Raw genomic sequence first — 25,168 nt, forward strand, 5'->3', positions numbered from 1 at the left:
AAAATATCTGTTCCATATGGGCAACAGCAGTACTCTATACTTTTCCACCACATGTGGCAAAATTACAATCACAAACAAACAAGAAGACTGGAACTAAAGGTGGGTTTCATTTATCTCGGAAGTTGGAAGTCGGAGATGGCAATGACGTCACAGCCGAGTTGTGAGCGTTGCAGTTACGAGGGCGGAAATCAAGATGGCCACATCCAGAAAGGCTATTTTTGCGCTTGCCTTGTCTGACTATGAACAACTTATAGGAAAATATGCACTATTCTTGCAGCCTTAAAACACGCTAAATCATGTGTGTCAAACTCTGGCCCGCGGGCCAAATTTGGCCCGCCGTGTAATTTCACTTGGCCCTTGAGGAGATATCAAATTAACACTAAAGCTGGCCCGACGCGGTAACACCGCATTCACCGCTAATTCTAGCGGGAGTGACTTCAGCTACCCCTCCCAAAAATCGTCAGGTCTGCTTTTCAGCCAGTCCAACGAGTGCTGGCCCAGTCACATAACATGTGCGGCTTCTGCATGCACACACAATTGAATGCAACGCATACTTCATCAACAGCGATACAGGTTACACTGAGGGTAGCCGAATAAAAAACTTTAACACTGTTAGAAATATACGCCACACTGTGAATCCACACCAAACAAGAATGACAAACACATTTCGGGAGAACGTCATAAACAACATAAACACAACAGAACAAATACCCAGAACCCTTTGCAGCACTAACTCTTCCGGGACGCTACAAAGTGTCTGTGTGTGTGTGTGTGTGTGTGTGTGTGTGTGTGTGTGTGTGTGGGGGGGGGGGGGGTGTATTTTGTAGCGTCCCGGTAGAGTTAGTGCTGCAAAGGATTCTGGGTATTTGTTCTGTTGTGTTTATGTTGTGTTTATGTTGTGTTACGGTGCGGATGTTCTCCCGAAATGTGTTTGTCATTCTTGTTTGGTGTGGATTCACAGTGTGGTGTATATTTTTAACAGTGTTAAAGTTTTTTATACTGGCACCCTCAGTGTAACCTGTATCGCTGTTGATGAAGTATGCGTTGCATTCACTCGTGTGTGCGTACAGAAGCCGCACATATCTTGTGACTGTGTCTGAACGATGTTAGAATGGATGAAAAGCGGACGTGACGATAGCTCGTAGAGTACGTTAAAGGCAGTGCATTTAAGGCACGCCCCCAAGACTGTGGTCCGGGTGGACGAGACTGTTGAACACCTTTGTTCGATAATGAAGGTTGCCTCAGCTCAAAGCCTGAGCCCCGACATTAATGAACTAGCATCCAAGAAAAGATGGCAGGTATCTGGCTTGGGCACATCAGATTAGATCAGTGTGTTGCAAACTGAGCAGTTTAAAGTCCTGAATGGTTGGTTTATTCATTGTTATTTTATTTTCAAATGTATTAGCCTGTGGAAAAAGTTAATGTTGATATTTACCTCAGAAGGCTGCAAATAGAAAAGAGGCATTACATTTTTATTTAAATTGTATTTGATATGCCATTGATATTTTTTAATTATTATTATTATTATTTGAAACTCGATTTTGCATGTCACTATAAAGTTATATAAGCCTTGCTTGTTCAATATTCAATGCAAAACTTGTTTGGGTCCCTATTAAAAGGTTAATTTGTTCAACCTTGGCCTGCGGCTTTGTTCAGTTTTAAATTTTGGCGCACTCTGTATTTGAGTTTGACACCGCTGCGCTAGATGAAGTGAAAATACAGACGCTATAGCAAGCAGTGTAGAACGTATGTACACTACAATAATGTTACCATATAGAAACGTCCAACAATACATCGTATACCACTTATTTAGTGCGATAAAAACTAATGAGAAGTGCTAATATTGAACATATATCATTGTTTACATCCAGAGCAGCCATTTTTGAAGCCAATTTGGGATTAGTGAGGATGCTCCGACTTTCAGAGTCAGAAATCCGCCCTCGAGGGGTGTTCAAGTTGAAATTATCACTAGGAACTCGGAAATTCTGACTTCCTAGTACAAATGGAACGCACCATAGAGATGTTACCTAAGCGCAAAAATTATGACTTAAGTGGTGAAGCTATATTTTTCATTTCAACTTTCATCTTATTGACACTTACGTTAAACATATTCATTATTAATTTTGTATGAAATTGTATGTAAATGTATTTTTCGTCAGTTATTTAAGGTCTCTTCTTATGCAGTATATTTGGCTAGTGTTTATTTTTCTAAATAGCCTGAGCTCTAAGCCTAAGGTTTATGTGTCAAAAAAATTAAAAGATCTTGGTGATTGAAACATGGTTTAATATCATTTGCAAAGGTTGTAAACTGTAAGTGGGTTATATATGATTAAAATCAAGAGTCAAATTTTTAATCATTTGTTAATATTTGATTGGGCCAAAGGTCAAGAAGGTTATGAACCACTGCACACATTGTTGTTTTAAAAAATATATATTTGCATTGAATACCTCAAATTGATTACATCATCTGATTTACTACAATACGAGAAACAATTCTAAATGTAATAAGGTAGGACTCATAAACATATGTTATTGTGTTTACTTGCTCACCTGATAATTAATCTGCATCATCTGAATGAATATGGAGAGTGGCAGGCAGAAGATCAGGTCGCTCACCCTCAGCCAGCCGCTGCCCCTCTCTCTGTGTGGGGGCACAGGCGGGATAAACCTCTTCCACGAAGGCTCATCGGAATAAACTACCAGGAAGACATAGCAAAAATATGACATCGGGTTTGTTAAGTAGAAAAAGTGATCACCCACGTTCTCACCTTTTAGTTCACACTCGGACTCTTCTGCTGCGAAACCAGCCATCAGTTCTTCATCGCCCGATGACGCCACATCCATATTAAAGGTTTCAGAGTCAGGGGGGCCGCCGATGACATCATCAGACGACTTCGTATTTGCGCCTTCGAGGTCCTTGTCGGCGCCTGGCTGAGTGTCTTCTTGCTGGTTGGCCTCAGGCACCTCTCCGGGGGCTGCTGTTGGTCCTGAGGAACTTTTTTGCATCAGGGGATGGCCGTAGATGATGTAAAAGAGGAAGCTGTGAAAAACATGCAGGCGATGCATCTTCGGCTGGAAACCCAAAGTCTTTCCCAGTCCTCGCACTACAAGGTGATAGAGAGAGAGAGAGTAAAAGAGGGAACACAACAAACCAAATCAAGATTCCACCATATCACCTCTTGTGGGCTTGAATTCCAGTTTATGGATTTTTTCTTTCAAGCATTCTTCCGTCATCTCGCTGAGGCTCTTCAAAGTTTTACTCGGCTCTTCTTTTGTCACTTCGGGTTCTTTGCCCGGCTGCTGGCTGCAAATACCGACAGACAGAAGAAGAGGTGAAGGTTGGCCGTGTGCCTTGCGTGCACTGCCGTGTGTGACTGCACTTGTGCTCACGATGTAGGGGTGCAGGAGTTGGAGATCATGAAGCGGACTTCCTTGATTGCGGCACACACCAACTTGTCGTTAGGCTGCATGTTTGGATGAACAAATAGCTCAACCTGAGTGGGAAAGAGTCAGAACAGGTAGGGCCGGGCAATTAATCGAAAACATTTTTCAAAACCGACATTTAGACCTTCAAAATTAAGACATCAAATGTGTATTGTTTTTTTTATTATTAATAAACTGTCCCCTTAAAATACACTTTTGGTTGTGTATTTTAAGTGTTCATTTTGTTGACTAAAAATGGAAGTTATCATCAAGGACGTATTTTCCTCTGGCTAAAATAGGACGATAACTAATCAAAACTAGAGATGATAAATGCTTTAAAATGTAATATCGGAAATTATCGGTATCGGTTTCAACCTCCCAATTTTCCCGGGAGACTCCCGAATTTCAGTGCCCCTCCCGAAAATCTCCCGGGGTTACCATTCTCCCGAATTTGTACCGATATCCACCCGGGCAACATTATTGGGGGCGTGCCTTAAAGGCACTGCCTTTAATGTCCTCTACAACCTGTCGTCACATCCGCTTATCCTCCATACAAACAGCGTGCCAGCCCACTCACATAATGTATGCGGTTTTTACACACACATAAGTGAATGCAAGGCATACTTGATCAACAGCCATACAGGTCACACTGAGAGTGGCCGTATAAACAACTTTAACACTGTTACAAATATGCGCCACACTGTGAACCCACACCAAACAAGAATGACAAACACATTTCGGGAGAACATCCGCACCGTAACGCAACAGAACAAATACCCAGAATCCCTTGCAGCACTAACTCTTCCAGGACGCTACAATATACACCCCCCGCTACCACCAATCCCCCCCCCCCATCTCCCGAATTCGGAGGTCTCAAGGTTGGCAAGTATGCTCTAGTATACTCTGGACTGAAGCGGTGTGCCTTCATTGTTTTTGTAGCTGTTGATTTGAGGAATGTTTAAAAAATAATAATAATAATAATGCACTTTGTGAAAGTCAAAGTATAGTATTTTCCATAGTTGTAGTGGGTATTAGGATTATCTCAGGGAGAGCATGTCCCAAATTCCAAGTTGCTGTTTTGAGGCATGTTAAAAAAAATAATGCACTTTGTGACTTCAATAATAAATATGGCTGTGCCTTGTTGGCACTTTTTTCCATAACTGGAGTTGAAGTTGCTCTCTTATTTTGGAAAACGTTGTTTTTGATTGATTGATTGAAACTTATATTAGTAGATTGCACAGTACAGTACATATTCTGTACAATTGACCACTAAATGGTAACACCCGAATAAGTTTTTCAACTTGTTTAAGTCGGGTCCACGTTAATCAATTCATTGTAAAGTTACATTGTTTAATGCATCCAGCGGGGCATTACAACAAAATTAGGCATAATAATGTGTTAATTCCACGACTGTATATATCGGTATCGGTTGATATCGGAATCGGTAATTAAGAGTTGGACAATATCGGAATATCGGCAAAAAAGACATTATCTCTAATCAAAACAAATGAACATTGGCTAAAACAATGACAAAATTAATTGACAATTCATTCAACAAAAAAAAACGAGACAAAAATGTTGACAAAGATGAAATGCATCCATCCATCCATCCATCTTCTACCGCTTATTCCCTTCGGGGTCGCGAGGGGCGCTGGAGCCTATCTCAGCTACAATCGGGCGGAAGGCGGGGTACACCCTGGACAAGTCGCCACCTCATCGCAGGGCCAACACAGATAGACAGACAACATTCACACTCACATCCACACACTAGGGCCAATTTAGTGTTGCCAATCAACTTATCCCCAGGTGCATGTCTTTGGAGGTGGGAGGAAGCCAGAGTACCCGGAGGGAACCCACGCAGTCACGGGGAGAACATGCAAACTCCACACAGAAAGATCCCGAGCCCGGGATTGAACCCAAGACTACTCAGGACCTTCGTATTGTGAGGCAGATGCACTAACCCCTCTGCAATCATATTTAATTTCGTCTTTGGGCAGGTGGGACAAGTTAGGAATTTTTTTAAATTTTTTATTTATTTTTTAATTTAATTTTTTTTGTCATAAAAAAATACAATAATGCGTGCTTACGGACTGTATTGATCTATATTGATATATAATGTAGGAACCAGAAATATTAATAACAGAAAGAAAAAACCCTTTTGTGCGAATGAGTGTGAATGAGTGTAAATGGGGGAGGAAGATGTTTTGGGTTGGTGCACTAATTGTAAGTGTATCTTGTGTTTTTTATGTTGATTTAATAAAAATAAAAAAATAAAAAATTATTTTATTTTAATTTTGGTTGGGGACCACTGTTCTACACCATAGGCGAGCTTGTCCGGCAATTTAATAGGCAAGATACCTGTACAGTGCACTTTAACTTTAATCGATGTCCTCGGCACACTGTTCCGCTTTAAATTGAGCAACTTGACAACCCAAGAGGGGGGGGTCTGAAAATAAACTACCTCTCCCAGAATCCTCTGCGCAGCGCGGGGCCGACAAGGTGTGTGTGGGGTGAGGGGCGGAGGAACCCCTTAGGCATGAAGTTTCCAAGCCAACACAGAACCAGCCGGTCACGTCGCAGCGCAGAGAGAGAAATCACCAAAAAAAACAAACTGTACACCATATGAAATAGAGGAGTAAACTGCAAATCTACTTGACAAATCCTCCATCCATTTTTCCACCGCTTGTCTCTCTCGATGCCGCGGGAGGTCTGGAGCCAATCCAGTCGCACTCGGGCGGAAGGCAGGATACATCCTGGACAAGTCGCCACCTCATAAACCGTCGCCCAGAAAATATATTTGAAGCCAGCGAAGCCAAACATCAGTTTGTGAGGTATTTACATTATTAAAAGTTGAATTGTTTGGTAAGAATTTTTCAGTGTTAGAAATGTATTTAGAAGTTTGCATCAAATATTTATACTTAAACTATTTGACTTTTAATCCCTACTTTGTCGAAATAAATGTACCACAATCAGGCCCAGAACAAATTAACAGTGATAAATGAGGGATTAATGTACAGTGTAACGCTGCACTTGTCCAACTATGTCCCATTCACAACGTAACATTAAGGAGTAGGACAGGAGAACATACACGTTAACAACACTAGCATAGCTATGTGAGCTAAAGTGCTAACATTGCACTAACATTTCACCAGCAACATCATGCTAGGTTAGCAGCTAACTGCTCCGACGTGTGTAGCTGATAGAGATGCGCGGTTTGCGGACACAACCGCGGAGTCCGCGGATTATCCGCGGGTCGGGCGGTTGAAATAAAAAAAAAATAGATTTTTCCGCGGGTCGGGCGGTTGAAATTTAAAAAAATTAGATTTAAATAGATTCAGGCGGGTGGCAGTTAAACCAATTCGGAAATATATATACATAGTTAAATGTTGTTACCCACATACGAAAAACGAGCAGGCACCTGCAGCATATGCCACAACAGAAGAAGAAAAAAAAAAGAGATGGCAACGCCGGCAGCAAACGTGGTACGCGACAAACTAAAAAAGGGAATACTAAAGACCAGGGGAAAAAAAGGCCAGAAAAGTTCAGCGTGGACTCGTTTTTATGAGGTTGTAAATCAAGATGATAGTAATGCTGGCTGCAAGAGCTGCGACGCTGTTTATGTCTACGACAGTCACACAACCGGGACATCTAACATGGTGCATCACATTTGTGCAAAACCCCGAACCTCCACAAACACCCTGAGCATGAGCAGTTTCGTCCGCCGTGATCCCAGAAGAGTGCCACAGGATGTTAAAACAAGATAGAACGTAGCTGCCTGCAGCAGTTTGAGTGGCGCGAGCGCGCTTGGAGGTGCGCGTAGCGCGGCTCCCAGATGATTGCGCACTAGTGTGCGTCTGGGCCGTGACAGCGTGGCACGCATTGAATGTCTCTGCTCCATTGGATCAGTCTCCTTTCTTTAACAGGCAAAAGCTTTATAACCTCACTAATGCCTTGCATCGTCTATATTAGATATATAACAACGGGCGGGTGCGGTTTTGATTAAATGTTAGTTCGGGTGGATGCGGATAGTTGACGACTTTTGTGATGCGGTTGCGGATGAAATAATTGCCTATCCGCGCATTTCTAGTAGCTGACCAATGGACAGTTGGCAGAGCTTTAGTTCAAGACGCTCAGTGAAGACTTGTTTTTTAACAAGTTGGTGGGCGTGTACACGAAGTGGGCAGGTCAGAGGTGTTTTAATGCCAATGAGGTTTTTCCTTCATGATGTCATTAAAAAGCTTAAAAGTTGTTTGAGTGCCTCTTCTCTAGGGATACATTATTTTCATATAATGCAAAGGGTAATTTTGCATAACAGGACTTTAAAGATTACTAGAATATGTAATTCCCCGATGTGCGAGGGCCAAACTGAAATGCTTGAATGTCCAGGGTGAGTGGAGTGTGTACGAAGAGGTTTGTATATTGTTTGTTATTGCCCATTTCATTTCAATGGGGAAAAAGTCCTGGTACTTCCGGGTAATTTGGGAATTTTTCGAACCGGTTGAGAAATGTGGGAGTCGTAGAACTTTGAAAATCGCCATTCATTTGAATGTGAATTTCCTGGAAATTTGGGAATTTTGGGGGAAAAAATATATCACAATTGTCATAGATGATATTAATGGGTGAGTGTTGACATTATTTGAATCGATCTAGAAATATTGACAGAGTAACACTTTGTAATTGAGAATTGGTATTTCGGAATTCCTGGATTTTTGGGAAAACCGGAAATTTGTACGGAAAAAAATAGTAACTTTGATGGTGGTTAAAATGGGTTGAAAATTTGTAGAAGCAGAAGCCTAAAGAAAAAAGGGTGAAAATAGGACTTTGGAAAACCGGGAATTCTGGGGACTCCTGGAAATGTTTTAACTTAAAAAATGGTAGTTTGAATGTGCAGGATGAGTGGAATGTGTTGAAAGTGGAAGAGTTCGAATCGGGTGGGAAATAAAGAAATTGTGCAGGTTTGAAAATGCATTTTCAATAGGGAAAATGTCCTGGAAAACCTGGAATTCTGGGTAATCTGTAATATTTGGGAAGTTCAAGATAGGGTTGCCATTGATTACCGGTCGAGTCGCACATTTTGCTACTGGAACGGTTCCGATCAGATAAAAACTGTGGGCGCTGAATAAGAAGAAGAGTGATAAATTGATAATAGTATTGGTGTGATTGCTTAGGCATCACTTTCACTGCCACGATTTGGTTATCTGTGAAATTTTTGATTAGCACTTATAATAACAATATCGCTGGGTAATGTTCATGTCCATCCATCCATCCATTTTCTACCGCTTGTCCCTTTTGGGGTCGCGGGGGGTGCTGGAGCCTATCTCAGCTGCATTCCGGCGGAAGGCGGGGTACACCCTGGACAAGTCGCCACCTCATCGCAGGGCTAATGTTCATCTCATGAGAGGTAAATGGAGTATTGTTGTTTTGGATGTTTTTTAAGACTTAATGGGCGTAATAATGTACTCCCATTAGCTACATTGTTCGCCACCTCGTACTTTACAACTTAGAATGCATAAAAAAAGGAGTGTTTTTGTCCTATATAGGGATTGTGAATGATAGGAACAATTCCAAAAAAAGTGCAGATCCCCTTTAAAGTACTACACACAACTTTAGTATCAATGTTGTGTGTGACCGTTGGTACCTTCTTGCTGATGCCGTCTTGTATGACGGTGGTGTTGAAAATCCTAATTAGGCCCTCTCTGGACAGAGTGAGGACGAGACGCCGTGCCGTCTTCTTGCAGCATTTTGTCTTCACTCCTTGGCCCTTCTCATCATCATTGATCACCTTCTGTATCCTGGAGATAAGCTTATTTAGCATAATAATCACATGTTGAGGGGACGAGTGCAGACTGACTGAAAAAGGCCTTCTATGATTTTCTTCTTGTGCACAGTCTCGGTAATGATGTTCTTCCTCCTCAGCAAGCGGTAGGTCTCGTGTTTTTTCTGCAAGCGTTTGGATACCTGCAGCCATCAAACAGGTGAGGAGTTCAGTTGCACTTTAGCTCCCAATGCTTGTAAGGAAATAGCAAAGACACCAACCATCTGCTCGGAGACGTTCTCCACAACCACGATGTCCATCGTCGGGTCTGCAGTTTTCTTCTCCAGGCTCTGAGAGCTGGATGCTTCTTCCTCGTCATGCTCACATGGAACTTGCTCTGAAAGGAAAAGGCGGGTTAATTTTTTCAATGAGCCATAGAGGGGAGATGCGTACCTGACGTGCTGGCAGGCACAGCGTCAGGCTGTAGTTGAACCGGGGTTTCACCTGAGTGATGAGAAAAAACAGGATAAAAACATTCATCCAGTAAAGTAAAGCATTGATGAGGTTTAGTACTCACAGTTAACAGGAGCATCTTCAGTCTCAGATGTCGCTTTCTTCTCTGCGCTCTGTCTTCTCTCCCTCAACTCTTCTTGGACTTTCTCTTCATTCGCTTCGTCATCCAAACTCACTTCCCTTCCCGCCTCTTCTTCCTCTTCTACTTCAAAAGTTCTCACTTTTCTTTTCCTTGACTGCTGAGGTTTTTCAACCCTTTTGGCCGCCGACTTCTTTGAGTTCGATGGCGGGCGACGGCTACGGGACGCAGCGTTGGGGGTGCTCTGCGACATCGGTGACGAGTCAAAAAGCTTTGTGCGTTGCCTCTCTTTGGCAAAAAGCTGGAGCTGGTCGTTGCCACCCACACACCTGCCAAAACAACCAGAGTTCTTCTATTTGCCATTATCTGGGTACACTTCACATAGTCTGTACATTTACTGTGCACTGAAATAGTCATTCATGTGTAAATATCTGGCAACACAAGTGAGTACATATCACAGTACACATGAACATGACAACATCACTACTAGATCTGGTGGATGTTTCCTTCCGTCATGATGACATCACTGCTGGATCTGGTTAGATGTTTCTTCCTTCATGATGACATCACGACTGGCGCTTGTGGAAGTTTCCTTTCTTCCTTCCATCCTTCCTTCATAATTACATCATGACTGAAGCTGGTGGATGTTTCCTTCCTTCATAATGACATCACTACTGGAGCTGGGGGATGTTTCCTTCCTTCCTTCCATCATGATGACATCACTACTAGAGCTGGTGGATGTTTCCTTCCTTCATAATGACATCACTACTGGAGCTGGGGGATGTTTCCTTCCTTCATAATGACATCACTACTGTAGCTAGGGGATGTTTCCTTCCTTTCGTCCTTCATGATGACATCACTACTGGAGCTGGTGGATGTTTCCTTCCTTCATAATGACATCACTACTGGAGCTGGGGGATGTTTCCTTCCTTCATAATGACATCACTACTCTAGCTAGGGGATGTTTCCTTCCTTTTGTCCTTCATGATGACATCACTACTGGAGCTGGTGGATGTTTCCTTCCTTCATAATGACTTCACTACTGGAGCTGGGGGATGTTTCCTTCCTTTCTTCCTTCATGATGATATCACCACTGGATCTGGTGGATGTTTTCTTCCTTCATAATGACATCACTACTGGATCTGGTAGATGCTTCCTTCCTACATGATGACATCACGACTGGAGCTGGTGGAAGTTTCCTTTCTTCCTTCCATCCTTCCTTCATAATTACATCATGACTGAAGCTGGTGGATGTTTCCTTCCTTCATAATGACATCACTACTAGAGCTGGGGGATGTTTCCTTCCTTCCTTCCATCATGATGACATCACTACTGGATCTGGTAGATGTTTTCTTCCTTCCTTCCTTCATGATGACATCACTACTGGATCTGGTGGATGTTTCCTTCTTTACTCCCTTTCTCTCTAATAACATCACTGCTGGATCTAGTGGGTGTTTCTTACCTTCCTTCATGATGACAACACTACTGCAGCTAGTGGGTGTTTCCTTCCTTTCTTCATAATGACATCACTACTGCAGCTTGTGGATGTTTCCTATCTTACTTTATAATTACATCACTACTAGAGCTGCGGGATGTTTCCTTCCTACCTTCCTTCCTTCATGATGACAACACTACTGCAGCTGGTGGATATTTCCATCCTTCCTTCATTATTACATCACTAGTAGAGCTGGGGGATGTTTCCTTCCTTCTTCCCTCCATGATGACAACACTACTGCAGCTAGGGGCTGTTTCCTTCCTTCCTTCATAATGACATCACTACTGCAGGGGGGGATGTTTCCTTCCTTCCTTCATAATGACATCACTACTGCAGGGGGGATGTTTCCTTCCTTCCTTCATAAAGACATCAGTACTAGAGCTGGGGGATGTTTCCTTCCTTCCTTCAAAATTACATCACTACTGGAGCGAGTGGGTGTTTCCAACCTTCCTTCCTAATAACATCACTAATGCAGCTGGTGGATGTTTTCTTCCTTCTTTCCTTTATAATGACATCCCTACTGTAGCTGTGGGGTTTTTCCTTCCTTCCTTCCTTTATAATAACCACTGCAGCTGGTGGATGTTTTCTTCCTTCCTACCTAATAATGTCACTACTGCAGCTGGTGGATGTTTCCTTCCTTCCTTCATAACATAATCACTACTGGAGCTGGTGGATGTTTCCTTCCTTCCTAATAACATCACTACTGGAGCTGGTGGATGTTTCCTTCCTTCCTAATAACATCACTACTGGAGCTAGTGGATGTTTCCTTCCTTCCTTCCTAATAACATCACTACTGGAGCTGGTGGATGTTTCCTATCTTACTTTATAATTACATTACTACTAGAGTTGCGGGATGTTTCCTTCCTTCAGGATGACTACACTACTGCAGCTGGTGGATGTTTCCATCCTTCCTTCATTATTACATCACTAGTAGAGCTGGGGGATGTTTCCTTCCTTCATTTCTCCATAATGACATCACTACTGCAGGGGGGGATGTTTCCTTCCTTCCTTCATAATGACATCAGTACTAGAGCTGGGGGATGTTTCCTACCTTCCTTCCTAATAACATCACTACTGCAGCTGGTGGATGTTTATTTCCTTCATAATGACATCACTACTGTAGCTGGGGGATGTTTTCTTCCTTCCTTCCTTTATGATAACTACTGCAGCTGGTGGATGTTTTCTTCCTTCCTTCCTTCCTTATGACGTCACTGCTGCAGCTGGTAGATGTTTCCTTCCTTCCTTCATAACATCATCACTACTGGAGCTGGTGGATGTTTCCTTCCTTCCTCATAACATCACTACTGGAGCTTGTGGATGTTTCCTTCCTTCCTAATAACATCACTACATGAGCTGGTAGATGTTTCCTTCCTTCCTTCCTAATAATTCATTCTCATTATTGTAGATAGTGGATGTTTACTTCCTTCCTAATAACATTACTACTGTAGATATTGGTTGTTTCCTTCCTTCTTAATATCATCACTACTGTAGATATTGGATGTTTCCTTCCTTCCTAATATTATCACTACTGTAGATAGTGGATGTTTCCTTCCTTCCTATTAACATCACTTCTGGAGCTGGTGGATGTTTCCGTCCTTCCTTCCTAATAACATCATTATTGGAGATAGTGGATGTTTCCTTCCTTCTTAATAACATCACTACTGTAGATAGTGGATGTTTCCTTCCTTCCTAATATCATCACTACTGTGGATATTGGATGTTTTCTTCCTACCTCATGTCATCACTACTGTAGATAGTGGATGTTTCTTTCCTTCCTAATAGCATCACTACTGGAGCTGGTGGATGTGTCCTTCCTTCCTAATAACATCACTACTGGAGCTGGTGGATGTTTCCGTCCTTCCTTCCTAATAACATCATTATTGGATATAGTGGATGTTTACTTCCTTCCTAATAACATCACTACTGTAGATAGTGGATGTTTCCTTCCTTCCTAATATCATCACTACTGTGGATATTGGATGTTTCCTTCCTTCCTAATAACATCACTACTGGAGAGAGTGGATGTTTCCTTCCTTCCTAATAACATCACGGCTGTAGATAGTGGATGTTTCCTTCCTTCCTAATAACATCACTACTGTAGATAGTGGATGTTTCCTTCCTTCCTAATAACATCACTACTGGAGACAGTGGATGTTTCCTTCCTTCCTAATAACATCCCTACTGGAGACAGTGGATGTTTCCTTCCTTCCTAATAACATCACTACTGGAGACAGTGGATGTTTCCTTCCTTCCTAATACCATCACTATTGGAGACAGTGGATGTTTGTTTGCTTGCGTTCTTCCTTACCTTCCCCACCAATGTTTAATTGTGTTCAGGAGTGGACAAGACATACTTGTCCACTCCATCGCCTTCATCTTCCTCATCAAGATGTTATCTTGGAAGTGTGCTTGGACTCTTTATCATACTGGAAAACACCGATGTGACCAGTGTCTGCTTCACAATGTCACCGTGCGTGTTGAAATTCATGTTTTTCTCCGATCAACCGCAAATCCGCCGTCACGACAGACCACGACACAGGACCACAATTACAATATCTTGCTACTCAAAGGCACTTGTGCTGCCACATATTTAGTCAATAATGGCTGTGTACTGATTTATGTCCATCTATACTGCCGTATAAGCTGTACACAGACTACTCTAAAGCATATGCAAGTTTATTTTCTATACGTGATCTACACATTCCAATGTCAATTTTAGAAAGATCGACCAAAAATCCAGAAAAGGATGCACACCTGAGGCTGATGAACTTTGTGGTCCTCTGCCGGCCTTCGTCTACCATGAAGCCCTGCAAGGCGCAACAGGTGAGATACATTTGACAGCTAAGGAAACACATGAACAAAAAATACAATAATGTTGAGTAAAAAACTTGATTCTTACTTTGCTGCCTTAACTTTGCTGTTCATTTCTCGCAAACGAGAAATTACACACATTGCATTTCTTCAAAAACAATTCCACCTCGGTTTCCGTACGTCCTATTTTTTCAATGATGCGGTTTTCCACAAGATTTTTAGTTGTTTTTTTCACCCCAGTTTTCATACTGCTTTGGTTATCGTACCTCCAAACATTGCACACAACAAACTAATTATTTGTATTTATTTGTGTATTATTTCACTGAATTATGTCGTTTATTGAGTACAAATACAAAATAATCCACTATGGGGCAAAGGAAGGTTGCGACTACCAGCATTCTGACAAAAAAAAAAAGGTGAGAAAAAAACAGCAAAGTACGAAGGTGGCGCTCTCCTCCCCCTATGCCATCAAGAGTCTTCAATAAAAGGTAAAAAATTATGTCAAATATTCATTTATACATTTCGTTCTTCATTTATATGATTTTTGCATTGAAAACTATAATTTTCTCTATAAAATGTGTTTTGGGTGTCTGGAACCGATTATTTGGATTTACATGACTTCTTATGGAAGAACTGTGTTAGTTTACCATAAATTGATTAACGTGGACCCCGACGTAAACAAGTAGAAAAACTTAATTCGGGTGTTACCATTTAGTGGTCAATTGTACGGAATATGTACTGTACTGTGCAATCTACTAATAAAAGTTTCAACCAATCAATCAAAAGTTTTCGTACAAAATGTTTTTAGACTACTCAGGAAAACGCGGTAAAAATGGTACTTATTATTCAAGTTTGCACTTTCCACACGGCTCTAAGCCAATCGTAATGCGTATCGATGAGAGATTGTCTTTTTAAACTCAAAACTTGAAAAAAAAATGGCACATATCTAACCTTGACGATGTCGTCCCGCTCCATTTTCCGCCAAAGACTGCGAGATTCTAGCTTCCCAATGTGCATCCGTGAACCGAGTGCGGACTGAGAGAGTCCACGATCCCCACTGGACAAAACTGCAGGAGAGAAATGTGTTACCAAGAATCCGACGAGAGCTGCATTGATTTGGTGGCGAGACGCACTGTGATTGTAGGCCTGGGACATTAAATCCTTCTCCATGATTCGGCCCATCGGAGGGTAATCTCTCCTCTTAGAACCGTTGGTTTCGTCCTCTTCGCCATCATCCTCATCTTCTACGATGCTACGCTTTCCCGTGTATGCCTTGCGGTGTTTCAAGCAGCGCACCATCACTTTTTTACCTGACATGATAAGAACAGCTCACAAATAGGTTGTGGATCTACTTTTGTAATTCATTAAACATTTTTGTTTGTGGGATTGGTTTTGTTTTCAAATTTTGATGTATCAGTATTTCAGTTTTTTGCAATTATTAGTGTCATTTGTACTCTATTTTCATATTTTGGTAACTATTTTGGTTTATTTTTGCTTGTCTGAACATTTTCTACAACAATTTTTTACATATCAGTATTTAGTTTTTACATTTGTATTTTTATTTGCGTTAATATTTTTGTGTACATTGTTTCAAGTACCGTAACAGCATTATTTACAATTTTTGATGTATTAGTACTTTACTTTTATCCTTTTTTAAATAAACATTTTGTCTCCAATTTTTGGTTTATTAGTATTTGATTTTTATATTTTCGTAAACATTTTTAATGAACATTTGTTTAGAATGTTTGATATATTATTTGATATACATTTTTATATTTTTTGTTTTTATGAACATATTGTCGACAGTTATTGATGCATAAGAATTGTGTTTTTATATTTTATTAACAGTTTTTAATGAACTTTTTTTTATGAATTAGTATTTTATTTTTAGATTTTGGAAACTATTTTTTAATGAGCATTTGTTTAAAAATGTTTATGTATTAATATTTTATTTTTATATTTTTTGTTTTTATGAACATTTTGTCTACAGTTATTAATGCATAGGAATTGTATTTTTATATTTTGTTAACAGTTTTTAATGAACATTTTTTTACAATTTTTTATCAGTTAGTATTTTATTTTTTAAGAAAAAAGTTTGTCTACAGTTTTTGATGCATCAGTATTTAATTTGTATATTTTTGTAACTATTGGTTTTCTTTGTGTGAACATTTTTGGACAATTTCTTTTAATTGTCAGTATTTAAATTTTTATATATTTTGTCTATTTGTGAGAACTCTGTCTACATTTTTTGAATAACATAATTTATTTGTTATTTATTTGTGTGAACCCTTTGTCTACATTTTTTGAATAACAATTTAATTTTGTTTATTTGTGTGAATATTTTTGTCTACATTTTTTAAAATATCAATATTATATATTTTTGGGGTTAATTTGTAGACATTTTTGTCAGATCAAAGTTAATGTAGCAGCATTTGATTTGTATTTTCTGTAATTATTTTTGTGTGAACATTTTAGTTGATAATTTTTTAAGTAGTAGTATTTTATCTTTTTTGTACAGTGTTGTTTTATTTGTGTGAACATTTTAATCTACAATTTTTTTGAATATCAAATTATTATTTTTTTTGTTCAATTGTGTGAACATTTCTGACTAAAATATTTCAAAAATAAAATTTTACATGAGTATTTATAGAGATACAGTAAAAAAAAATACTTATGAGCAAAACATTGACAAAATCATCTCTGCTAGATTAAGTTTATTTCAAATGGAAGTAGCCAAACTGAATCTGGATTGCATCCAGATTGCACATTTTACTTAACATGTTTAAACTGCATGTGTCAAATCTCATCATATAAGATTATATCATATTGTGTTTATCTAACATTTTCTTACATTGTGTTGCCAAACATTAAAACCCATATTTGACTTAGCATTCGGATATTGTTTACCTAGCACAAATCTTGAAAAAGAGTCAAATGAATGGATCATTGTGCTTTACCTCTTCTATTAACTAAGGACCCGCCCTCGTCCACCAAGTCCTCCAGGGGCATGCTGCAATAATCCACCAGCTTGGCTTTTTCCATGCTTTGAAACACGCGCTTGCACATGTCTTCTGGGACATTCTGCAGAACACGCAAAGCCGTCAATAACACGACACGGGCACGACAACGGTCGCTAAGCAAGAAGGAAAGACGCACCAGGTGTTCCCTAACGGTGACCATGGCCGCCAGTTGGCCGGGTGTCTTCTGCAGGAATTCGGACACGAGCTGCATCAGTAAGTCGTTCTTGGACCTCCTGCAAGGAGCACATGGCCAAGTCAGACATTCTTTAGGTGACAGTTGTGCGCAGCACGCGAGTAGCGCAACATTCCGAAAGACTAATAAAACGATATCCCTATATATCGCGATAGACCCAATAGATATCAATAAAAAATGAAGTCGATTATTTTTTCCTGTTCGTTGGAAGAAAGCGGAAGTGGCAAAGCCAGGTTGGTTGCGTGAACAAAAACACTCGCTCTCTGGTAACCGAGCAACGCAGGAAGTGATAACTGATCAGTGGGAGTGACACGCTAACAGTCAATCAGGTAACAGTAACAACTATCATGTTTGGTTGTGCCATCTTGTTGTCCGGCGGTTGATTCTTTGCATGGAGTGAGAAGAGGAAGTAAAAACAAAAACAAAAAAGGATACGAGAGGAATAGTCACCTGGACAGTATGGCACTTTTGTGGATTTAAAAAAAAATGGACCGTAGTCAGACCAATGAGGTCTGTAAATTATGCAAGGCGCTCGTCCCCATCAAGACCACTAATACTACACCACCTTAGCCGTGCTCACCCTTTAGAGCACAGCTGTAACTTCTTGGCACTAAACCTGCAGAAAATAGTTCTTCTTAGGTTTCTCTATGTTTACATTTTCACACTTTGCACTATTTTCTTACACTTTATTAAGCATTTCTAGCATATTCCTTATTTTTGCACCTTCATTTTAAGATCTTATTGTTAAATGTTCAACGTGATTTTACAATTGTGTTTACATTGGTTGAGTGTTTTCCATGCTTGTGTGGACATTTCCTTTCTTTTCTGCCTTGATAGCTGAGGGGATTATAATCAGAGGAAGGTTACATTTGAAATAAAAATACATTTAATATATATTTCCCCTGGTCCTAATTTTCCATAGGCCATAGAAATATCAATAATTAACAATATTGACTTAAATGTAAACAAAGTAGATTAATACAAATATCAACAGTAACGATTAAGGGGAGTCAAAAAAAAAAAAGATTTTCAGATGAACCGCAATTCTTATTTGTAACGATTCTTAATCGATTAAAACATTTTTTTTTATTATAACTATTATTATTTTGAAACTGTCCTGTCCAGACACTCAGGCAAATCATATTGTTGATGTAGATGATCACATCTGCTGTACAGAGTTACTTTAAAAAAGACAAATGTTGGATATTTCCCTTGTTACCTTATTTGATTTGACTTTATTAAATGTTTGGGTTTTATTTTGTCAATCAAAACCAATTTTCCTTTAAGAAATATAGAAATTGATCAGAGCTGTTTATCTATTTTATGGAGGAATGTAGTTAAGCATAGAAGTGGCACCCACTGTTATTAAAAAAGTATTGACTTTGAATCGAAAGTCGATTCTGCATCGAATCATCAACCCTAAGAATCGAATTGAATCATGTTTTCATTCACAGCCCTAGTAGCGATACAAAGTAAATTATTTAATACTTTTTTTATTATTAAAAATCTTTAGTTGTTATTGTTTACAAATTCAATCCTAGGAAATCATTTAGATATTTAATTGATAGTGTATGCTTGTGAATCTGTGCTATCCATTAAGTAAGACTACTTATTATGTTGAAAGGGGCAGGAAATATAAGATTTTCTTCATCCTGTTCCTTCTCAAGCAAAGGTGTGTAAATATGTGTTTAGTTGCTAAAGTTTAATTGTCTATTGATCAAAAATGCACATCAATGAAGGAGATAAATACAAAAATGAAAAATTTATATTGTTATACCCAGTGTTTCCCCCAGAAAATGTGTTAGTTAAGGTGGTGTTTCCAGGGGGAGGGGTCGTGATGGGGAAGGGGGTGAGTAACTCGGCCTGTCACCATCACGTCTCCACCTCATCGCTGAATGGCGACATACGAGTCCTAATTACCTGAGATACTAAGTATGTCATTATTATGACTAACTAAGTCAAAATAATGACTTACTAAGTCACAATAATGACAAAATATTGTCCTTTTTTGCTGCTTCAACACAAAAAAGGGTCAAGTAAAATAACTTAGTTGTTAACTGTAGGTCAATAATGCTTGTCTTTCTCTAAGACAGGGCTTTGCTGTCCGTAACACACGCATGCACACACACACACCGCACAGTGAGCTAACGTTACGCTAAAAGCTAATTAGCCTTCACCTCAAGGACTGCGAGCGAGCTGAGCTGCCGCTTATGTTTCTAGAACGTCAACGGCTCATAGTGATGTTACGTACTAGTAGTTGACTGGGAGGTGTTTATTATCATTTGGGGAGAGTCCGCTGCCTTACCTGCTAAACACCTTTCTGCTCACCCCGTCTCTCCTCTCTACATGTGCCGTGAGCACTGACTTTATGCGCTCTGAATGCGCACTGCTGATTGGCTGTTACCGCTCTGCGTGTAACCAATCAGATGGTTCTGTTGGTGTGACAATGCTTGGGGACAGCAGCGCAGCAGAGAGACGTACTGCTTGTTAAGACGTTAGTTTAGGCGGTGGCTCTTTGTTGTTAAGGCGGCCGCCTTAACAACAAAGCGCTGCGGGAAACCCTGGTGACACCGTCGTCTTATTATAATTTGGATTCAACTGTATCATTCAACAATGTTGAAAATGTGAAGAATACTGTGGATACTGCCAACACTTGCTATTGGATGGGGACACAAGCACACCATCTGTTTTGAGTGTCGCAGGATATCCACACATTCTTGCCATCTCTGTCGTAGCATAGCTTTCGTCGGTAAAGTGTGCGGAACAAACGTCCAATTACTTGCCACTTTCGCATCTTTGGGCCACTGGTGCAACTTGAATCCATCCCTGTTCGTGTTGTTACACCCTCCGACAACACACCGACGAGGCATGATGTCTCCAAGGTACGGAAAACAGTCGAAAAAACGGAAAATAACAGAGCTGATTTGACTCTGTGTTTGAGAAAATGGCGGATTGCTTCCCGATGTGACGTCACAACGTGACGTCATCGCTCCGAGAGAGAATAATAGAAAGGCGTTTAATTCACCCATTTAGCGTTCGGAAATCGGTTAAAAAAATATATGGTCTTTTTTCTGCAACATCAAGGTATATATTGACGCTTACATAGGTCTGGTGATAATGTTCCCCTTTAAGAAAAAAAACCCTGGCTGTTGCACAAGTGTCTTATGACAGCAATAGACACACTTTTTAAACAGATTTGTGTATTTTGGGCTAACCGAGGAGTCCAGCAGGTGTTCCCAGGTGAATGAGAGGCCTTTTGGGGCCCTATATTGAGACAGCTTGGCGTATTTTTGTGACGGCGAGGAGTCCAGCAGGTGTTCCCAGGGAATGGGAAGCCTTTTGGGGCTCTATTTTTAGACAGTTTGGCGTATTTTGGTGGCCAAGGAGTCCAGGATTTGTTACCGTGGAGTTGGAGCCCACTTGTGGACTAACGTTTGCCCCGGAATGACTTGCAGCGGTAGAGAAGGCCTAAAAAGGCCAAAAGGTCAACCAAAAAATGGTTAAAAATTTCCACTGTGCACAGCTTGAAATTCCACTGAATTTGCATTAAATGCCATCAGTGTGTGAATGTGTGTGTGAATGTGGAAATAGTGTCAAAGCACTTTGAATACCTTGAAGGTAGAAAAGCGCTATACAAGTATAACCCATTTATCATTTATTTATCATTTACCTGATGACGTGGAAGCGTTTGAGCAGGAGATGAATGGAATACTTCTGCTGTCCTGAGGCCGTGCATTGGGTAAAAGCCTGCGTGGAGATCAGCCCGTGTTGGACCAGAGACTTCCTCATGTAGTGCAACTTGCGGGCGTCCACCCTGCGAGACACAGTGTTGTTCAATGAGGACACCATTTGACATTGGACATGATTGCACGTACTTGTAGAATTGATAGGTTTGGACTAATTCGTTCTGGAGCTCCCCCTGCCAGCGCGCCCGGCCAATTCGCTCCAGCATGCAGTAGGAGTAGTCCACCAGTTTGATATCCGGGTCGCTCTCGCTGCCGATCAGCGCTCGGAACCGAAGCGTCTGGGAGGCCACGATGACGAGCTTCCTGCCGTGTCTGCGGGAGGAGACGGGAGTTCATCGGTAGATTTGTTATGTCACGATTTCAAGTTGACAATGAGTCAAAAGGCTGACTTTTTGAACGCCTCGTCCACGCTGACGAGCGGGGCAAGCGACTGGGAGCGGACACGCAAGGTGACGTCTTTCCTCTGGTGGAACAGGGCGCAGGAGCCCTGGATCCCGTCCTTGTTCTCCTGGAGGAGGTGCACCGGGTACACGTCCTTCCTGTCTTCTATGGACCCACTTTCAGGGGCGCGTTTGAACCTGAAAACGTGAAACAACACTCAGGATTAGTCGCAAATCCCGCACTTGCACACCTAAACGTACTACCGTAATACAAAACTCAAAACCAGTGAAGTTGGCACGTTGTGTAAATGGTAAATAAAAAGAGAATACAATGCTTTGCAAAGCCTTTTTAACTTATATTCCATTGAATAGACTGCAAAGACAAGATACTTAATGTTCGAACAGAGAAACATACATTGTTTTGGTGGTTAGGGTCCATCCCCGCACACTCACTTTTGTGGTCCGTGTTGAGCGAGTGTAACATCTGAGTGCTGACACTGCAGCAGTGCGTCTCAGTGAAAACTAGAGATGTGACGTTTGTGAACAAATCGAGTGTTTTGAACGGCTCTTTTAAGGGAACGATGAGAACCGATTCCCTGTTGTGTGCCGTTTTTTAAGCACAAGCAAAATCAGCGTGGGCAGTTGGCCACTCTGCACGTGCCACTGCACATAATTTTATGTGGTCCGCCACTTCAGTTTAGTGTTGCCATGCACATCATTTTAAGTGGTCCTGCAAGTTTATTTATACAGCCCTAAATCACAAGTGTCTCAAAGGGCTGCACAAGCCACAACGACAAAAAGGTAAAATGTATGACTTTTTAAAACGCCGCTGTACGGAGTGGTACACGGACGTAGGAAGAAGTACAGAGCGCCAATGAACCTTAAAGGCACTGCACACAAGTGAATGCAACGCATACTTGGTCAACAGCCATACAGGTCACACTGAGGGTGGCCGTATAAACAACTTTAACACTGTTACAAATATGCGCCACACTGTGAACCCACACCAAACAAGAATGACAAACACATTTCGGGAGAACATCCACACCGTAACACAACATAAACACGACAGAACAAATACCCAGAACCCCTTGCAGCACTAACTCTTCCGGGACACTACAATATTCCCCCCCCCCTTTTTTTTCCTGAGGGAACTCTCCTGAAGGAATCAAGTACTATCTATCTATCTACCTCAAACCCGCCCACCTCAACCTCCTCATGCTCTCTCAGGGAGAGCATGTCCCAAATTCCAAGCTGCTGTTTTGAGGCATGTTAAAAAATAATGCACTTTGTGACTTCAATAATAAATATGGCAGTGACATGTTGGCATTTATTTTTCCATAACTTGAGTTGATTTATTTTGAAAAACCTTGTTACATTGTTTAATGCATCCAGCGGTACATCACAACAAAATTAGGCATAATAATGTGTTAATTCCACGACTGTATATATTGGTATTGGTTGATATCGGAATCGGTAATTAAGAGTTGGACAATATCGGAATATCGGCAAAAAAAAGCCATTATCGGACATCTCTACTCAAGATCCGACTCCCTTCAAAGAGCCATAGATCCCATCTCCAGTGTAAACTCACGTACCTTAGTGTAAACCTGGCTATAGTCTATTAAATAGAAGATCCGGATTGTCGTCATGCTATTATGGCTGCTTCGTTGACAGTTTTGTGAAGTTTGAGCCTTCTGTCTCAAGTATAATCATTCCTTGCGTAAATCCCATGTGTTTTATTAATATTGTAACCTATTTTTATGGGCTTGCCTCTTTGTGATGTTAAGTTCCTGTTATAAGCTGTTATACAGTATATGCCTTGAGCTCTTATTTTGAAGGCGCTGAGAGCGGAAGTGGTGACACGTTGTAGTGGAGCGGAGGTTTTTGAAAAGAGAGGAAATAAAGTGGTCCTCGTGTCCTCTGTGTTTGTTATTTTGTAGTGTTATACAGTATAGGCGAAATATAAAACCCTCGGTTACGTTGTAATGTAACCGAGAGTCACCACTTCCGCTCTTAGCGCCTTCAAAATAAGAGCTCAAGGCATATAATGTATAACAGCTTATAACAAGAACTTAACATCACAAAGAGGCAAGCCCATAAAAATAGGTTACATAATTATTAATATGGTGTCACTTTAAAGTATTATTGGCCATTAGCACGACGCACGTACCTGTCGTAAAGCACAACATCCTCCCTCTCGACGGGCAGCAGGTAGAACGTCAGGTCGCCGTTGTCGACCAGCGACTTCCAGATGAACTCCTTCGTGCTGTCGTCCAGCTTCAGGGGGAACTTCGGCGTCCGGTCTTGGAGTCGTATCCACAAAGTGGGGATGGTAATCCCGTCCAGACCCTCCAAAGCCACTTCGTCCTCCGCCATACTCAGCGGGTCCATGGCTGGTGTCAGCTCGCCAGCTAGCTTGTTAGCTTAGCCGCTATGCTGCCCGGACGTTCGTGTAAAGTTGACCGCTTGGTGAAAAGTGTGATTTATTTAAAAAAATTAAATTAACACTTTTAGGAAAGTGTATTTACCAGTTTACCTACATTTTTTGGTGCGTCAACAAAGCTCATGCCGTTCCTCACGTCGTCTTTGGCATACTACCTCCACAAGATGGCAGTCAACGCGCGGCTTGTGTTCTTCTTCTGTGGTTGTTTTGCTGTTACTATTACTGTCACCTATCGGTAGGAAGTCTGTACTGCGACATTCATTTACATATTGTTGATCGATTGTATCCAACCTATAGCAATATTAATCACAAACCATTCCATATATATTTAAGTTGTACGAGTAATCATATAAACTTTTATAAAATTAGAGCGGCTTTTGTACATATTTAAAAAAAATGTTTTAGTTAGGTGTATAGTTATACACTTTTCCTTTTATGCATATTTGGCTGCTGCATGTGCAGCTCACAGGATCAATGTGTATTTTATCAAATTATGTATAACACAAATTGTGTATGAAGTCTTTCCAACCTTCATTTGTGTTGTAAACATTATTTTTTTAAGTTATTCTAAAAAAAAAATAAAAAAATTATACATATATATATATATAATATATATATATATATTTTTTGAATAACTTAAAAAATAATTAAAAAAAACAAAAACAAACATATGTATATATATATATTTATTATTTTTTGTTATTAAAAAAAAAAATTATATATATGTATATATATTTTTTTAAATAACTTAAAAAAATAATCACAAAAAATAAATATATATATACACATATGTATGTTTTTTTTTTTGTTTTTTTTTTGTTAAAAAATAAAATAAAATAAAAAATAAAATTATATATATATTTTTTTAATTATTTAAGTTATTAAAAAAAAATATATATATATATATTTTTCATAACTTATAAAATAATGTTTACAACACAAACGAAGGTTGGAAAGACTTCATACACATGATTTGTATTATACATAATTTGATAAAATACACATTGATCCTGTTAGCTGCACATGCAGCAGCCAACTATGCATAAAAGTGAAAGTGTATAACTATACACCTAACTAAACATTTTTTTTAAATATGTACAAAAACAAAACAAAACAAACAAACAAAAAAAATATACAGGTAAAAGCCAGTAAATTTGAATATTTTGAAAAACTTGATTTATTTCAGTAATTGCATTCAAAAAGTGTAACTTGTACATTATATTTATTCATTGCACACAGACTGATGCATTCAAATGTTTATTTCATTTAATTTTGATGATTTGAAGTGGCAACAAATGAAAATCCAA

At 40.0% G+C, this 25,168-nt stretch overlaps 1 protein-coding gene across 1 annotated transcript in view; it reads right to left on the reverse strand.

Annotated features, from left to right (window-relative positions):
* Positions 1–24,032, reverse strand: part of LOC133621789 (general transcription factor 3C polypeptide 1) — a 50,361-nt gene extending 26,329 nt beyond the window's left edge. Inside the window, exons 1-19 of the mRNA XM_061984150.1 lie at positions 23,959–24,032; positions 23,589–23,883; positions 21,425–21,613; positions 21,165–21,347; positions 20,960–21,103; positions 17,233–17,329; positions 17,034–17,157; positions 15,210–15,386; positions 15,028–15,143; positions 14,020–14,072; positions 9,756–10,099; positions 9,632–9,682; positions 9,460–9,575; positions 9,275–9,381; positions 9,062–9,215; positions 3,391–3,494; positions 3,177–3,304; positions 2,769–3,104; positions 2,551–2,696 (exon numbers count right to left, since the gene is read on the reverse strand). Of these exons, the coding sequence (XP_061840134.1) occupies positions 2,551–2,696; positions 2,769–3,104; positions 3,177–3,304; positions 3,391–3,494; positions 9,062–9,215; positions 9,275–9,381; positions 9,460–9,575; positions 9,632–9,682; positions 9,756–10,099; positions 14,020–14,072; positions 15,028–15,143; positions 15,210–15,386; positions 17,034–17,157; positions 17,233–17,329; positions 20,960–21,103; positions 21,165–21,347; positions 21,425–21,613; positions 23,589–23,809 (2,790 nt within the window). The 5' untranslated portion in view covers positions 23,810–23,883; positions 23,959–24,032. The remainder of the gene's footprint in view (positions 1–2,550; positions 2,697–2,768; positions 3,105–3,176; positions 3,305–3,390; positions 3,495–9,061; positions 9,216–9,274; positions 9,382–9,459; positions 9,576–9,631; positions 9,683–9,755; positions 10,100–14,019; positions 14,073–15,027; positions 15,144–15,209; positions 15,387–17,033; positions 17,158–17,232; positions 17,330–20,959; positions 21,104–21,164; positions 21,348–21,424; positions 21,614–23,588; positions 23,884–23,958) is intronic.
* Between the last annotated feature and the right edge of the window lie 1,136 nt (positions 24,033–25,168).

This window comes from Nerophis lumbriciformis, linkage group LG25 (genome assembly GCF_033978685.3).
Source record: "Nerophis lumbriciformis linkage group LG25, RoL_Nlum_v2.1, whole genome shotgun sequence".
In the NCBI taxonomy this organism is placed as follows: domain Eukaryota; kingdom Metazoa; phylum Chordata; class Actinopteri; order Syngnathiformes; family Syngnathidae; genus Nerophis; species Nerophis lumbriciformis.